This window comes from Parasteatoda tepidariorum, chromosome 12 (genome assembly GCF_982258835.1).
Source record: "Parasteatoda tepidariorum strain Cologne lab strain chromosome 12, Ptep-v5.0, whole genome shotgun sequence".
Taxonomy (NCBI): domain Eukaryota; kingdom Metazoa; phylum Arthropoda; class Arachnida; order Araneae; family Theridiidae; genus Parasteatoda; species Parasteatoda tepidariorum.
This window is the reverse complement of record NC_141766.1, coordinates 48304803-48323786: the sequence shown is the minus strand read 5'-3', so window position 1 is coordinate 48323786 and position 18984 is coordinate 48304803. Positions and strand designations below refer to the sequence as shown.

The 18984-nt window shown below is 30.1% G+C and overlaps 1 protein-coding gene across 2 annotated transcripts in view; it reads left to right on the top strand.

Moving 5' to 3' along the window:
- Positions 1 to 18984, top strand: part of LOC107442095 (glutamate receptor ionotropic, kainate 2-like) — a 128075-nt gene that overhangs the window by 1426 nt on the left and 107665 nt on the right. For both annotated transcript variants that reach the window (XM_043056707.3, XM_071188082.2), the window contains exon 2: positions 16368 to 16523. In XM_043056707.3, the coding sequence (XP_042912641.1) occupies positions 16368 to 16523 (156 nt within the window). The remainder of the gene's footprint in view (positions 1 to 16367; positions 16524 to 18984) is intronic.

Genomic DNA, 18984 nt, shown 5'->3' with positions numbered 1-18984 from the left:
GAGTTTATTAAAGTAATAAGGTCTAATGAAATATTCATTTTATGTAGTTTTACGATAAGTCCCTTATGCCATACTCGGTCGAAGGCCTTGGCCACGTCGAGCATAAGCATAAGGGCGGTTTCGTGTTTAAATTTAGCATTACTGATGTATTCGAGGATGTTTACAAGCTGCTTGGTAGTTGATAGGTGCTTCCTAAAGCCATATTGTTGGTTTGGGAGTAGGTGAATATAATCATTGAGTCTTCGTTGAATAATTTTTTCAAAGATTTTTGATAACATAGGGAGTAGACTAATAGGCCTGTAGTTTTCAGGATTAGAGGCTGTTTTACCGGGCTTGGCGAATAGAATGATGTCTGATTTCTTCCATTCCTCGGGAAAATATAGGTTTTTAATGGAAGCATTATAAATATTAACAATTTGGAATACTTTGTTTCGAGGGAGATTTTTTATCATGATGTTCGTAATATTATCGTGCCCAGGAGTTTTCTTATTTGCGAGGGTTTTAATGATGCAGGTGACCTCGTCTTCTGATGTCTGTTCGATGTTGTTCTCAATATGGTTGTCTTGATTTATAATATTATTGTAGTGGTCATTTACTATTTTATCGTTTATGGGGCAGGTATTTTCAGTATTGTTGCTGAATTGGGTCTCCATAGTGTTGGCGAAAATGCTAACTTTATCATCAGAGGTATATACTGGGCCGTTTGACCCTTTTAAAGGCATTTTGTTCAGAGGTGATCTCTTCAGAGACTTCGTCATTTTCCAAATTGAATTATCACTATTGTTCAGACTTTCGAGTTTCTCATTCCAAAGGCTGTTTCTATGTTGATTACATTTTTCTTTTATAATTTTGTTTAATTTATTAAGTTGACGTTTAAGTTCCGGATTGAAGTTTCTCTGGAATCTTTTTCTCAGTTTATTTTTATCCTTAATAAGTTTTTTGATGTTATGAGGTAGTTTATAGTTGTTCAGGTTGATGGGTTTGAGTTCTGTAGCTTCATTATATGCATAGGTAATAGCGTTAGAGATATTATTAATGGAGGAGTTTATATCATCATTGGAAATGAGGGCTGAGTCTTCGTTAGAATCGGTAAGATGAAGGATGTTGTGGTATAGAGTCCAGTCAGTTTTTCGTCTAAATTGGTTGTTATCCTGCATTTCGAAGGTAGTAGTGATCCAGACAGGGAAATGATCGCTGCTGAGTTCATCTAGGGTTTCAATAGCAAAAGGTGAACTTGTATTTGTAATCATGAAATCTAAAATGTCTGGAGGGTGCATTCCACTATGATGGAGATAGGTGGGTTTTTCAGGAGCGTAGACTGTGAGTCCGAATTCTTTAATGAGCTGGTGCAGTTGTCTTCCAGGTTTGTTAACTTTTCTACAGCCCCATATGTCGTTTTTAGCATTAAAATCACCAAGAGCGATCGTTGGAAGATTGGGAGGGAATAGTTTTTTCATAAAATCTGTTGAGAAATCATTACACGGTGGGTTGTAGATGCAAGAAATTTTAAAATTATTGTTGTTTATTTGTAGTAAAATGGAGGTTTCTTCTCTATTATTTTCGCTGCTCAGGTTGTATATTGATGCTTTGTACTTCTTATGGATAAATATCGCGCTTCCGCCGCCTGTGCGAATAATACGGTCACATTTAAAGGTGTTGTAGTTCGGTACTTTCAGTCTATGGCTGGGCTTTGTGTGCGTTTCAGTAACTGCTATTATGTCAGGGTTGAAATTTGCAATGAAATCGAGAAATTCGGCAAATTTTGTTAGGATGCTGTTTGCATTCCATAGAGCTATGGTTATTGGGGTGAAGGAGAATTTTCTACACATGATCACTGCTAGAGGTTCCTTGGTTTGGGATAGCTTGCGAATTATTTAGAAGTTGCTGTTGGAAAATGGATATACATTTTGCGAGGTTGTTGCTGGCTTCCACAGCTTGTTGTAGTAATAATGCCGGGTTTAGATTTATTGGTTGTTGGGTGCTATTGTTTTGGACAACATTAGCATAGCTAAATCTTGAGCTGGTGGTATTACTATTGAAATTGTTTCTATTTTCTCTGTTACTGAAGGATCTTCTATTATTTGTTCTATTGTACATTTTTTCAACAATGCTTTCGTATTTAGGGCATTTACTGTAATTTGCTGGGTGATCTCCACCACAGTTGCAGCATTTTGGAGGTTCGTCGTTTGTTTTTGTACATTCATTGGTAGCATGGTTCCCTGCACATTTTACACAGCGGTGAGGATGGTTGCACAGTCTTTGACCGTGGAAGAAATCCTGGCATCGGTGGCATTGTGAGGGGCGGTCGGATTTTCTGTATTCTTCTATGTTGATACACATATTGAACAGGTATTTAATATTGTAAATGTCTTTACAGCTGGGGATTTCCTTGTTTAGGGTTGCGACAAAAGTGGGCATAGGAATTTTGTTACCATGGTTTCGTCTATACATTTGAGTAACGTTAATAACAGAAGAGTTTACTTTTGCTAGTTCGTATTGTACATCTTCTGCACTGTATTCCTTTGGTACTTTTTTGACGACGACTCTAAAGGTACGTTCTTCTGGTAAGCTGTATGTGTGATGAGCAATATTTGCTTCTTTTAAAATTGTTATTATGCGACATCTGTCTTCTGTTTTCTTGGTTTTTATAGTGAAGTAATCACCATTATTTCTTGCGTTATAGTCTTTTATATCCTTATCTTGGAGTTGTTTATTAAAATCCTTCCAGTTGAAATTGTTGTCCTTGATTACGATGGGGGGAATTTTGGATATTTTCTTTTGAAGAGTGAAGTCGTCTTCTGGATTGGGGTCATTAATAGTGTGATTTATCCTAGTTGGGGATGGTGGTGTTGTCTTGAACCTTTTTGTTTTTGAAAAAGAAATATTATTTCCTCTGCAATTCTGGTTTAAGGTATCAGGAAAGTTTATGTCCATATTGTTATCCCGTGAGTCATTTTGATCAAAAAATGGGATAGAAGGAAATTGATTTTTATTATCTTGGGCGAAAGTATCAATTTTTTCCGTGGTGGTTTCTGAGAGGACACTAAATAGGGTATTTTCGTTGGATATTTTGCTTTTGAGTTCGAGATATTTATTTTTGAACTGGTTATGGTGGTCATTAATTTTATTCAGGGTCTGTGCGACCTTATGACCTAGATTTTTAAAATTAGCGGAATTTCTCAATAACTCAAGGGTTTCGATTAACATATTTTCAAAAGGTATAGCGATATCATTGATAAAGTTCAAATCTAATTCTTCCTTATCGATTAAGTTGTCAGTGGGGGTGTCGGATTCTAAGTCCGTACAATCTTCGTCCGTTGATTGAACTGTATTTTTGAGGCGATTTTTCCGCTTTTTCTTTTTATACGCTTTGCCGGTGTTAGGATAACTTATATCCATAATATTTTTGGAAGGGGTACATCCCTCTTTAACAGCGCCGTTTAGATTGGCATTTGAATCCTCAATAGTAACTACCGCGTCCATAGGACTCTCGGAGATAAGAGGTGAAATCGTATTTTGCTGGTCCTGTACAGGACTATTTTGTGATAAATCAGTAGGTGAGGCCATGAAACCCTGGTCCCACCCAGAATCAACAGTCGCTAAACTATCTTCCACAATAAACACATAAAGAACAAAACTTACTTAGGTAAATTTCAACTAACTAGCACAAATTAAACGCAAGAATACTTATCTTACAATCAGCGTGCTACCTTCACATCAGAGTCCGGCGTCTCTTAACTCGTCCTAGTCGAGCGAGAGCTCAAACTTTCGAGTCAATTTTTTTTTGTTTCGTTCACATATACCTTTAAGGAATGGGCAAATAATAAACCAATGGTAATCATTTTTCGTCAACTGATACATACTTGAAAATGCAACTATACATTGAGTGCTTAACCCATTTATATCCTCATGGTTCATTTTTAAATCTTTTATTTATCGCTCAATCTTTACAAAGCGTTATATTAATACGTGAGTTGCATCTCTTTTTATCAGAACTCATCAATTATGATTCATCTGAAATGTTTATCAATCAAAATGCATCTCAAATTAGATTCCCTATATTAAATGTCATAATCTGTGTTTCAATCGGCAATGTTTACTTTAAGCTTCAATTTTATGGTTTAAAATTAAGGTTATAATTGATAATTTTTTTAATTTTGCTTTGTTTCGTTAGCATATACCTTTAAGGAATGGGCAAATAATAAACCCATGGTAATCATTTTCAGACAACTGATACATTTTTAAAGATGCAACTACACATTACTTGCTTAAACTTAACTTTCCATCAAAACTCATAAATTATTAGTCATCTCAAATGTTCATCAGTCGAAAAAACAATTGAAGTTAATTTCCACTTTTCTGAATGTGGTAATGTGAGATTCAATCAGCAATGATTATCTTCAGTTTTGCCGATTAAAATTACGTCCTTCACATTAATTCGATACATTTTTTAGAATTTTGTTTTGCTAATGCATACCTCTAATACCTTTACTATAAAAGATATTAATTGTATATCTTTTAGCTATGCATACGATTATTGATATGTTCAAATAATAAACTCATGGTAATCATTTTCAGACAACGATACATACCTGAAAATGCAACTGTACATTACCTGTTTAACTCTTTTATCTTCGCGGTGCTTTTTTTATTAAAATCTTTTCATTTATCGCTCACTTTTTGCCAAGTTTTATAAAAATAGGTGAATTTTTTCTCTTTCTATCCAAGCATCTTATCAGTCATCTCAAATGTTTATCAATAAAAATGTATTTCAAATTAAATTCCATTTTACTGAATGTTCTATTGTATGATTCAATCAGAAATGTTTATTTTTATCTTTAGTTATACTGAATGAAGTTTCGTTTATAAAAATTCGATATTTGATTACAATATTTTTTTTGCTTCCTTAATGTATAGGTAATCATTTTCAGATAATTGATAGATGCATGAAAAAGAAAGTATACCTTGATTGCATAATCTATTTGTGTCTAGCGTTTCTCCTTTTTTTAAAAAAAAATAATAATAAGCGATTCTTTTTGCAAAAAAAGGAAAAAGTGGTAGTACAAGTGTTTCATTATTAGGGTTTATTTTGCAGAAAGAGTCAGTTCTGACTACCATTATCCATGGCTATTTACAAATGTTCCATCATACCTGCATATCTCCATGTTCTTTAAAAAAAGTGTTCTTCAAATGGGTAATTTTCATTTTGAAACCGACGTTGAACAGCTGACCCAATTCTGAGTTAACGACTATCAATGTTCAACTCCATGGCCCAGTAATTTTGAACATAACCCAGAAGACAAGGGAACTCATTGATCAAGCATTGGGACAAATTAGGGTTCGTGTATTGATGGAACTAACTAACATTAGAGTTGCATGGAGATGAAAACCACGAAAACCTCACAGGGTGAGCCCGACGGCTAGTGTATTCTAATCCATGATCCCTCTACCACTGGGGATATTTTACGTCACCACTGTAGTTCGTGTGTGCCAGGAGCAAATTTCTTATTAACCAGCCTCCGCTTGGATTCGAACCTGGCGAGCCTCTATCTTCTGAGCCACGTGATATGCAAATTGATGTGGCATAGTAAACTGACATTCAATTCACATTTGGCCAACACTAGCAACACAATAAAATAACTACTTGGCCTAATCTAAGCATGGTTGAACTATTTAAATGTAGTGTTAGTCAAAATCAATTTGAATTAAAATTGTTAAAAGAAGAATAATGTATAAATTTTGTCTCCACATTAAATATGAACCCTTTGCACTCCGATGTCCCCACGGTGGCACCATCAATTGTCACCACTTTAAAATTAAGAAATTTTATAGCTTAATAATTAGTAACCACATTGTTTAAACAATTTTAAAATTGTTTAATAATACTATTGCGTGTTTTAAATGCTATATTGCTGATATTAGATCAAACAGTTTTAAAAAGTACTCGGAATGATAAGGGTTTAAAAGAAAATTTTCCACCAAATGAGGAAAATTTGGTAAGTATGCCATAAGTAAAGATACCAGTTTCCTCAATAAACTGAAAAACTGGTAATAAATTTTTTATATGAATTATTAATATTCTAAATTAATATTCTTAAAACAGAGATCTCTCTCAGAGATTCTCTATCAGAAATAATTCTTAAAAAAAGTCAAAGAGGTGAATTTTCCAACGTTCTTTAGAAATTTTGCGACCAGTATTTTAGTTATTTAACGGAGCTGGTCACCTTAGCCATAAGTATTTATTTTTGTTACTGATCACAGCTTAGTGCTTTTTTACAGCTAAAGTGGTACATAATCAAAAACAATACGTATTTGTTACATGCAAATATGTACTACTACTTTTTTCACCCTGACGTAAAATGTCCTCAGTGGTAGACGGACCATGGATTAGAGTTCCCTTGCCGTCTGGCTAACCGCGGTAGGTTTTCGTGGTTCATCACTCCATGTAACGTAAATGCCGGTTAGTTCCATCAAAAAGTCCTCCACGAAGGCAAATTTCTCCCAATACTTGATTCAGAAGCTCCTTTGTCTTCTTGATTGGGCTCAAAATTACAAGGCTACAGAAATTAGACATTAGTATACCCAAAACATTGAGTCAGCAGTTCAATGACTGTTATAAAATTAGGTGGTTTGCATAAATCGCTAATGTAAAATCGGTGGTTTGCATGGCTGCACATTGAAGCAGGCTGGCCACAAGTGACTTAAACTGCAAAAAGTGGTGACTAATAAACTTGGAAATTTTATTAAAAGTGATTAAAATTGGTAAATTTTTACAGCATTTATTTTTTTAGTTTACTATTGAAAGTGAATGAAAGCAATGTTTTTTCTTTAAATATGAATAATTTGAAATGTAAGTCATAGTTGTAGTTGCGATTAAATAATTAAAGAGATAATATATTATTAAAAATGAACTGAGTTTCTACCACTTTTTAAATTTTTAGTTGCCTGTAGAACCCCAGTTAACACATTGCATGCGCAGGTCTGCCGACTACTACGCGTTTTATAAAATTTTTTTCAGAGTTTTAAACATTTAAAACACAAAGTTTTTAGAATTTTTGGTAATTTTTCCTATATTTTAAAAATTTCACCTCGAAATTGCTCTCATACTCATATGTGTTGGTTATCTTAGCATCAGCCCCGCTAGGGGCTCCAACTAATTCATCTGAGTGGAAATAAATAATAAATCGCCGAAGCGCAACTGATAGGTGAAAGTTGGTCGAAATAGCTGGAACAAAATGTCGTTGCATATATACATTTAAATCATTTGGGTGTAGTGGTAAGGAAAATAAGCTTAAACTAATAAAAAAATAATGCATTAAAATATTAACTTGGATAACACTGGAACAAATTTTTACTAAAAGTGTAGAAAGTTGGCAGCCTTTCATGCGGGCAACTTTTCCAAATAATGTATTACAGCTGTTAACGATTAAAAGTTTTGAAAAAAGTGGTAAGCAAAATTTTATAAACGCTGGAGCAAACTTGTATCTATACATGCAACCTGAATTTTTAAAAAAAAAAAAATTACGACTAACGATTGTAGCACTGATTACATATATACTGAATCATTTATGGTTATGATAATCATGAGTGGATATTTTCCTTGAAAAACAGAGCGAAAACGAAGTAGTTTTGCTACTACTTTTTAAACGTTTGTATGGATTGCAGAGATTTCAAAAACGTATTTTTTACGTGACCCGCTTGTAATGGGTTAAAGGGTTATACCAAGGGTTAATACCAACGTTCTCCGCTTTTTGTCTTTTTTTTCTCTGATTTTCCAGTGAATCGTTATTGATTTACTGAAATTAATTCAAAAATATTTTGCCCACCATTTAAATCGATAGTTCATATAAATTACCTCTTAGTTTTAGTCACTTATTAGGAAAGTTATTCAACAGTTTAGATGCAAATGTTTCCTTTTTTTCTCAGGGATGCCATAGGCAACTATTTATGTGAAAAGTGGTAGAAATTTAATCGCATCTACCGCTATGACTTGCACTTCCTATTATTCATATACAATTTACTTGCACTTCCTATTATTCATATACATATACAAACATTTCTTGCCTTCTTTTTCAATGGTAAACTGAAACAAATATGCTTTAACACGTTCACGCCGGGAAAGGTGAAAATACTGGTAGAAGAACTATTTCAATATTAGATAATATTCGGGAGGAGTTAATCTATTCTCAACAATAGCAATTTACTGTAAGGAAATTTATCAAGGCGAAGAAGCAATTCAATATAAAAATTGCATCCGTTAAAAACAATTGGCAGTTATGGATTTTTATTTTTCCCGGAAAAGAACTAAAAAATGAAATTTATTTGTTACCAGTTTTTACTCCGGTGCGCCGCCAAGATGAGAAAATCTAGCGTGACCCACCGATGGGTCACCCCGGCGTGAACGTGTTAAAAAGTTGCAAATTCAAATTTCTTATAATAAAATTTTGAATTTTAATAGTCAGCACCTTTTGCATTTTTTTGTCTCCCAAGGCAATTCTTCTTTTTGTACCAAGTCTCTTTGCAAAATGATAAGGACTGGTGGTTCAAATCTTTCGTTCTTTGCACTTACAATTCTGAAACAGAATATTCCTGAGAAGCAAAATCTATTAGTTATGTAAAATAATATATCTTGTCACATATATCTTGTTCTGATACCAAACGATTGTTTCATTTTTTAACAAAATTAGTTGTTAACTGAAGAAAATTTCCATTTAATTTATATGCAAATCTGCTTCCGCATTCCTTATAAAAACACTTTTTCCACTAGTGCAAAATAAGTATTCGGTACGTAAATGGTTAAAGAGTTAACAACTTTACCTCCACATTTCAAATTTTAATTTTCTCTTACGTAGCGAAATATTTTTTTATAATTAACCATTATTAACCATTTATTTTATGATTATTTAAATTGTTACTTTGTAAGGTCAAAATTATCCTTTATGAAAATTCATTATAGATATTACATGCAGACCTGCAAACTACTGCTCTTATTGCAAAATACTCTATAGAGTAATAGACATTTAAAAACCAAAGCTTTCAGAATTTTTGATAATTTTGCCAATATTTTAAAAGGCTCACCACGAAAAATCTGGAACAACAAAGAGTTGCATATGAACTTTTAAATCATTTATATGTAGTGGTGTGGAAAATAAGTTTGAATGAATAAAAATTTAATACATTAAAACATAAACTTAGCACCCACTAAAATAAAGTTTCACAAAAAGCGTAGAAAGTTGGCAGCCCTGTTCATATTGTGTTTGGTAATATGCAGTAGTGACGAGGGTTACTTTAATTCAAATTTACAAAACAAAAAAGTCATGCATTAACCCTTTGACGCAGGTGGGACGCCGGTGTCCCTTTCATATATATTTTCTGTCGCTTTAACAAGCAAAGGTACTTTAAAGGTATTTCTTAATTATAAAAACAGTCTAATAGTTACTAAAAAATCTGTTAGAATTCAATTTGTACTAATCCGAAAAAAAAATGTAAATCTGTTAAATCTGTAAACCGAAATAAAAATCTGTTAGAATTCTAATTGAATCTGTAAAATCCGAAAAAAAAATGAGTTCAGAAAAAGTTCTTTTTCTTCTTTTTTTGCGATTCATATTCAATAATTTATCAATATTTGATTTTGCAAATTTCATAAATTTCAGTGATGAATAGCTGTTTTTTTAAGTCTAAATTAGTGCAAATAAGTGCAGATTTGAAAAGTTGTTGTTTGAGAGTTTGCCTTTAACTCAGAAAAAGACAGTGGTGTTTCCTGCTGTATTTCATAACCAACATATCTGCGGCTGCTAATCGGTGTTAGGACGCAAGTCCATGCTGGAACCGTGGGGCGGATCAATAATTTATTTCGTAACCATAAATTATTAAAATGCTAAATATACTATTTTTTACTTATTTTGATCTGAATTAATATAAAATAATGAAAAATATGTTTGATAAAAATTATGCGTCACTGAGTTAAAACAGAAGCTTATCTATTACTGGAAGAAAAGTTTCGAAAAAGCGTTAAGAGTTGAAAACCCTGTTCAAATTGTTTTTCAGCGATAGGTGTGTATTTATTTTCTCGATCGATTTAGCCAATTGTTCATTGAAATGGAGGAGGCAGCACCGAAGTTAATATCACACTTAAACAACGAATTTTTTTTTCAGAATTGAATTTTGAAATGTATAAAACAGCTTTAAATATCATGTTTTGTTTAAATTATATTTTTAATACTTTTTTTAGATACGAAAATGGAGTTAGCATTATATGGAATAGTTTCACGATTAAACTAATTTAATTTTATTGACGACCATTTTAATTTCAAAATATCATGGTTTCCCATGAAAAATATAGACATTTGTATTAACCCTTTCGAGACGGGTGATTCAGAAAAGCATTCGTACAAAATCAGAAGCAAGTTGTAATTAAATAAAAAACGGTAACTTAAATGCAGTCGTTGCAAATTTGACAGACTTGCTTTGCTTTTACTTTAATTATTGTTAGTTTAATCATATATATAATCAATGTTAATTCAAGGAATAACTAAATAGTTTTATTTTGAACAAAGTAATAGTAAATTAAATAAATCAAACAATTATAACTCCGCCGACAAATAAACTGGTAAAGAAATACTTTGATTACCAGTTTTCTCTTTTTACCCTGATTGATACGGTTTCATGCAGGCACGTATTTGTGGCAGTCTGTGCGAAAGGGTTAATAATCCTTCTATTGTACCTACAGTTCTTTAAAAATATTTCTTTTTCAGAAATATTTCTTTCTAGAAAATTGTGATGGCACAAGTGTTTCATTATTAGGATTTCTTTAGCAAAAAATGAGATAGTTCTGTGTATCAATGATATGAACTAATTTAATATTTTTCTTCTATTATTAAATTCTTAATTAAACTATAATAACTTACTTAATATTATACATATACAAGCTTGCCAACTACGCTTTTTGCAAAGATTTTATAGAACGGTAGACGTTTAAAAACCAAAGCTTCCAGAATTTTAGTAATTTTGGCAACAGTGTAAAAGCCTCAACACGAGAGAACTGCATAGCTGCCAACTCTTCCGGTTTTCCCGGAAGACTGTATTTTCATATTTAAAGTGCTAGCAAAATTCATGTTATTTCCCAAAACTTTCTGAATTATATTAATAGTTATAAATGAGTTTGACCACCACTACATATAAATAATTACAACAAAGATATTAAAAGCATACAAGTCTTTCAAGCGAATTTCAACCTGGTTAAAATATAAATTTCTTTTAGAGTAAAACTGTTATTCGGTAATTGTTTAACTACCACTTGGAAAATCCATTCTCGAAAAGAATGAATGTTGGCAGGTATAGAACTGGATCAAAGTGGTGTTGGATATGAACTTTTTAATCAGTTATATGTAGTGGTGTGTTAGCATTCACTCGAGTGATTTTCAAGAAAAAATCTGGTTCAGACTATATTATTAAATTGCATATAACTGTAACGAGTAGAGAAAAACATCTTGCAATTCTGTTAAAAATCTTATTCAATAGAAAGCAAAAACAAAAATAAAAAATTGCTCCTCACTTTTATTCATCCCCAAAACGTCCATGTAAACTTTGGTAGACATTTTAAAAAAAGTTTTGCCGAAACTCTTTTTCACTTTCATGAAAATTTGAATGAAAAAACAATTATTGCCTACCTGAAAATTCTAACTCAAAGAACATTTAAAGCATTAGTCAAATAACAAATTAAGTTAAATTTAATGTGTTTAATTTTGCTCGTTTTTAAAAAATTCTCTGCGTAATTAATAGGTATCATTGTGTTTAAGTTGTTTGCATTCAGTAGTGGAAAAAATCATTCTAAATTAAATTTATTAAATCAATAATAATAAAATATGAAATCATAAAATTTACTACTCCTCTAAATGTTCAAATAAAATTCTCCGATCGCAGGTATACAATACTTTTGATCGCTAAATAGTAAATTAAAAGAAAATAATAAACTAATTCGTAATAAATTTTTTTTGAGTTAAGACTATTTTTATTCATTATTTTTAATATTATGAGGTAGTATATTGAGAATAACTATATATTTAGATATTTTAATAACAACTTTTTTCTTAATTTACCCGATAATCTGCTTAAATGAAGAAAGAGGTCCATGTGGCTGAAATTTACATTTACTTACGAAAAAATTATTTAGAAAATATAAATCTAAATTAACTTATCTAATATTAAAATGGACATAAATGATGAAGATTTCTAGCGACTAAATTGAAAACTAAAATGTAGTAAATAAAATCAAAGCATCAAAACAATTATCTTTATATGGTAGTTAATACTTTTTATTTTATAACTACCGTTCGGATATATCATAGGAAAGCTGTAACCCCCGTAACTTATAGAAAGTGTAAATAATTTTCTTTTTTCATCTTCTCGGTGTTTTATTTATTTAAAAATCGAAACTCATATTCATAAATTAATTATAAAAAAACATGATATCCGATAATATTTTATCTTGTTGACTATGAATTTTTCCACCATAGAATAAATAAAATGCTTGACCTTTACATGTTTGTTTACTTTAGAAACTCTTCTGAAAAAAAAAGAGCTTTGCCTTTTTCTTAAATCATATTTTAATATATCCATTAATTACAAAATTTCATAAAACCTGCTTTCGAAAAATTAGGGATATTATCAGATAGCCCAGTAGATTTATTTGAGATTTTAAGAAATATACTAACAATATATCATTGTTTTGCGGTTCCCAATTTTTCCCGGATACGGAACCCTAAATGATACACCTTCTTTTTGCAGAACCCCGATTTTATAAATAAAGTTTTCTTATCAGTTGTAAACATAATTACAACGGAAGCACTGCTAATGATTTTGAAAATATTTTCTGTGAGGATTAAATTAAATTGTTAATAGTTTCATTAAAAATAGTCTTAAAGCGCGTCATCTATAGTTGTGATTATTTCTTTTTTTTGGTTAATTATGGTTAATTTGGTTAATTAAATAAATAAGCCGAATTATGGTTTTCGTTGAAATGAAGATGAAAAAGAACTATTGTTGGTTGAATTGAGATCGAATTATAATTATTTGTCCTTTTTAAAAATTAATTTCTCAGGATGATTTCAACCAATTTCGCTCAAAGTTTGCATTTTGCCATAGGAAATTATTTTCTTTAAATAGATACAAAAAATTATATACCTTACAGTTCAAAATTTTTTCGATTATTATTAAATGAAATAATAAAAAATAATAGTAATAAATAATAATAATAAATAATAATCACTTTTTAATAAAAGTTATTTCTTGCATGGAATTATCTTTGAAATTTTATAATCAAGTGCCAAAATTTTTCAATTTGCTTAATAATTTCTCGAGATAAGTGCAAAAAGTGAAATTAATATTAAGGGGTCCAAACTTTGGAGCGCTCTCTTGGCAAAACTATTGGGATCATATTTTTCGGATTGCAGCTACCCCTATATCTTGGGAGTCAGAAATATGAATCCTTCGAGAAAAAAGTATGTTTGTACAAAGAAAATACGTTTTTGTGTCTGATTTCGTAACCTAAAATATCGTCTGCACTTACTAATTAGCATATATGAGGTCACTCCTCGATCCATTACGTCCTGGAACGTAAAAATCCCATCATTAGAGCAAAAGTCCTCTAGGGTGGTCCGTTTTTTTTGGAGCACTGTATTTGGACTTAATTGAAAATTAAAAGGTGATGAAAATTTAAGAAAAAAGAAATAATATCCTCATAATGAATCTGATCTAAAACTTAATGTAAAGATGCAAGCAACCAATTTTGTTTTAACCCTTTGCACTCGAAATTCTTTCAGCTGTTAAAAAAAATGGACCCAACTACTAACATTTTAAAAGATTTTTTTGCTAACTTACCTTATAACACCTGGAGATCATTGAATGAAGTGGTAACTAAACATTAATGTGAAAAAAATTTCACATTTAGAGTGGTGGGTAATTTACAGGTGACAGTGGTGACTGACAGTCCACCTCTCGAGTGCAAAGGGTTAATTTTCTCTACGCATTTTAGTTTGGAACTAAATAAACATCGGATTAAAGAAAGCAATAAAATTGAATCGAGAGAGAGATTTCCAAAATTAGCAACAGTTAAAAATAAACTTTAGTTAGAAATAGTGCTTAAAAAACGGAAGAATATAGTTATAATAGGGCAATTTTCTAAAGGTTGGAACATAGCACAGATCTTAAATTAAAGTTCTGACTAAAATTAAGTTAAATTTAATCCATGGTATATAATTCTGTATAGTGACAGGAATTAACATAAATTATTCAAAAGTTATCTGTAAATACTCTAAAAAAATTTTTTTCAATCAAAAGGGCCAATTTTGAACAAATGCAACATCAATTAAAAAATTCTGACTAGATTATTAAAAATAAAATAAGTGTAATAAACGTATGTAATAGAATGGTTACTTGTTAATATCCTTAACAAATGATTACAATAGATCTATCACATAACTGTGCGAAAGCTTTTTTTATGAAAAAGAAATTTAGTGTTTAGATGGATGTTCAAAAAGTAGCCAATAAAACTGTGCTTTTATTTTAACAAAAAATAGATCAAAATAAATAATTTAAACTCATTTAGCCATTTTTAAAGCAATTTTTAAGTATAAATATTTTCTCATATTTTTAGGAAATATTTCTGTTATAAAAAGCTGTTTTCTTATCCATGAATGATGGTTCAAATTATGTAACATACGCAAGTTGATAATTTATACCTTTAATTTATTGTTTAAGATAATCTGATGTCCTGAACTTTGAGGAAAAAGTTATTATAGCTTAAATTTTGCTTTACTAGAAAGATATATCGCTTTAGCAGTGGATATTTAATGCATAATCATAAACATAAAAAAAAAAAAAATTCAGAATTAGCTTTTATTATTCCCACCTTTTGAGAAGGGCCCTATAATATTTTTAGTTAACTATATTTCGCGAAAAAGATCACTTGTAACTTTTCATTTTTAATATCATTCGTCGCAATAAAGTGCTTTTATTTAAAATGAAATAATAGAGAAAATTGTTATTTATTAATCACCAATTTCTATTAACGTAAAAATTAGACGTTACACGGCATTAACTGAGTAAAACAAAACCTCCTGAGTTGTGCTTAAATTTTGTACTTATAACAGAATTTGAAAGCTACAAACTCTTTGCCAATTGGAATTTTTTATTTTAGTTTATTTTTTGTTTGAATGTGCAATGTTTTAGATCTAATTTAGGTTTATGTACACTTATTTGCTTCTTTAAAATTAATATTTAGGAAAAAGAATATGACTTCAACGGACTGAATCGAAAAATAACATGTATTATCGTTTTCCTCCACTTCATACGTATCAGAGAAGTGGGTTCACTTAGTATTTATTCTAGTGAACACTAAAAATTTCTAGTTAGGAATATATTATTAAGTTGTATAAAAACTGAAACTTGGGGAGAGAAACTGATTGCAGATTTGAAATCGGCGAAGCGTTTATATCTAAGTAAAATCCGTTCAAAAAATCTCTTGTAACAGAAAACTCATTCAAAAGTTATTTAATTTCATCCTGGTTTAGTTTCATAAGAATTATAGACTTATAGTTCCGTTGTCAGTTACTGACAATGTGCAGATTCAATAATATCAACAAACAAATATTTGTAATCATTTTATATAGAAAAAAAAATAATTGTAAATATTTAGAAACAAAATAAAAATTGGAATAAATATCCACAATGTTCAATTTATTCTAATTTAAGAGAGACGCAAAAGAAACTAACTCTTGAATTCTTGCAGGTTCAGCCTTTTTGTTTGAATCATTTTTACCATTGAATTTACGCTAATAATCTGAGAAAATTTAAATAAATATAACTATGAAAAAAAAAACGCTTCATTTTTCGTTAATTAAAAACTGCTGAAAAATGGGTAAAAAATAAACGTTTAAAATATCGTATTTTTAATACTTATTTTTAACGAAATATTTAAATGGAAAATTGATAACGTTAAAATACCTTAACTTTAACGTATACGAATGAACAAATGGGAAAAATCATCCCGTGTTATTGGCTTAATTTTAATGTTAAGTTCAAAATCTTAGAACGAATTAACGTATTTTTAACTTTTACTTATATTTTGAATATTCATCCTTGGAACGATGAAAATAAGCAGAATGGAGCAATCCGTGCATTTTGATCTCCTTCCTTTTTCTTTAATTGATATAGCGATGATTTTTGGGACTACCGATATTAATAAGAGTATTTATATAGAGTATTGTAACATCAAAAATAGAATGATCATTATATCAAATTTTCTCAGCTACAATAAGAAAATTGAAACTTAATTTTATTTCATATATAAATAAAAATGATGTTTTTAGGAGGCTTATTTGACACTGACGATGATGAGCAAGAGCTAGCTTTTCGAATTGCAGTAGACAAAATAAATGGTGACACTAGTGTTTTGCCGCGCTCAAGATTGGTTGCGGAAGTTGAGAAAGTTGCTATCGATGACAGCTTTAGAGCGACGAAAAAAGGTAAGTTCTTTTATTTGTATGAAGTCAAAGCAATTACGTCATAAATGTCAAACATGTAATAAATATACACGGCCAGTGGTCGGAAGTAGTGCACGACAAGTACTGGAAACTACTGTAGTCGCTACTTTTCTTCGTAGTTCGTAGTGTAGTACTTTTTTTCAAAAAAGTAGTATAGTGAGTAAGGTAAACCAACCAGTTAAGGAACATTTCATATATATTGATTAAAAATAAGAATTTGAAAGTTTTTCTTTAGATTGATTGGTAACAATAGCTTACTGCCAAACAATAGGAAGTCATCTAGCAATGTTTTGGATTTCCTGGTCAAATAGACTTCTCTGGAAAAAATTTTGAATTTGTTATTATCTCTGCAACACCTTGTTTCTTTGAAAAAATTATAAGTTGAGTGTTTGTATTTATATGTTTGAAGAGGAATTAATTGCATGTAATAGTTTTATTTTTCTCACTGTGAAAAAGAGAATTCAAAATATAGTTATTGAAGTTACGTTTTATTTTTTTAAGCATCATAGCATAATAAAGTATTAAGATAAGGGGGCGTTTATTCACTGGATCACCAAACGATGAAAAACTAGTGACGAAACAAGTGTTCCTTTAGTGGTTTTTTTTTCTAAGTTAATGAAAATAAAAGATAAACTTTAATTTTCTTGTACCTTTAGTGATGTTCCGCATCAAAAATATATTAAAAATACGAAAAACAACTTCTAACCAGCGAGGGAACAGGCATGCTCCTTTACTGGGGCATAGATTTACCAGTGAATGAATAGTATGTGTTAATATGTTGAAACTTTAATTTTCAATTCATGATTACAAAAAAAGTTAATATTTTCCAAGTATTTATATGTTATAATTTCAAGAATAGGCTTGTTTTTAAATATTTGTATGGCTTATAAATTCATAAAGAGCATTAAAAAATAACCAAAATTAAGTGTTCCTTCACTGGGTGTTCATTCATTGGTAAGAGCTGTTCCTTCACTTGGTCTTCTTACTACTTGTTATTTGAACCTTCAAAACTTTAAAACAATATTACCGTAAACCGGGGCGAGTCTACCCATCCAGGGGCGAGTCTACCCATTTTAGTTTTATTTAATTTTCACTATTTTAAATTGCAAACAAAAAATTTTTTACCGACGGAGGGCTTAGTTCAGACTCTAAGGAAGATGGCGCTGTAGTAGTTTGATCCGTTTTTATTTATTTGGTGTCTTTTTAACCGACCTGTTCAAACGTCTTTTAAGAGATTTGTATTGAAAATCAGCAAACTTTTAGTTGGTGCTCCGTAAGTATATTATTATTATTACTATTTTCACTTTGGTTAAATGATGAACTTATCTGAGACAAAGATTACATTAATTTTATATGAAAAAAAATAAAAAGAATGTAAGTTTTGCTGTTGTAAACAAAAAGCCGGAATTCGCGGGGCGAGTCTACCCATTTGTATTTAGTTTTAATAAAGCATAATAATATAATTTAGAACTTTGTTTATATTAAAATTAAGTAATTTTAAATTATATTGAGTATATTATTTTAATTCTGCATTGATAAATTTATCATTAATAAGAAAATTTATAGGTTAAATATAAATGTAAATATAAAATATGTTTATTTTACCTATTTTTTCAATTTTTATATTACAAAATTAACTTTTTTTATTTAATGCAAGTTAAATAAATTATTATTACCTCCCAAAAGAATGGGAAAAGGATTTTTCATGATTCCCAATGTTTGAATTTCGATTTTGTTAATAATCTTTAATTATTATTATTTATTAATTATTTAATTGTAAATTTATATTAATTTTAATTTATTTTTATTAACAATAATCAGAAAAAAATGTTATTTTATAATGTTAATGATTATAAAAACAAAACTGTGATCAAAATGTGATAATCGATCAAATACTCAATTTGTGTTAATTTATGAATAAAAAAATGGAATATTTAATAAAGTTATGAATTTTACTTCATAAATATCCTATATAGTAACTAAAATAACAATTTAATAGTAAAATTTGATTATTTACGATGTTAACATTCATTTTAGTAGAATGGGTAGACTCGCCCCATACGAGAGATTTGTCAGCAGTTCTATAAAAATATACAGTAACAGCGTAACTGTTAATATTTTCTAAAATCGATTTCACAGCTTTAAAGAGGGATAAATAGCGATTCCAAAACACCTATTAAAAGCCTTTTTTCTTTAATATTTACAAAAGTTTGACCACTTGAAAGTTGACAAACTGAAAAAATGGGTAGACTCGCCCCGGTTTACGGTATGTAAGTTCTCTGCAATTTTTTTACATAATTTGCAATTAGTAACAAATATGTTGACACTGTCATTTAACTAAAATTACAATTTTGAAATTAATATGATTTTTTGAAAGGTAAGCGAAGCTTAAGTGTTCCTTCACTGGTTAGTTTACCCTTGTACGATACAAAAAAAATAGTAG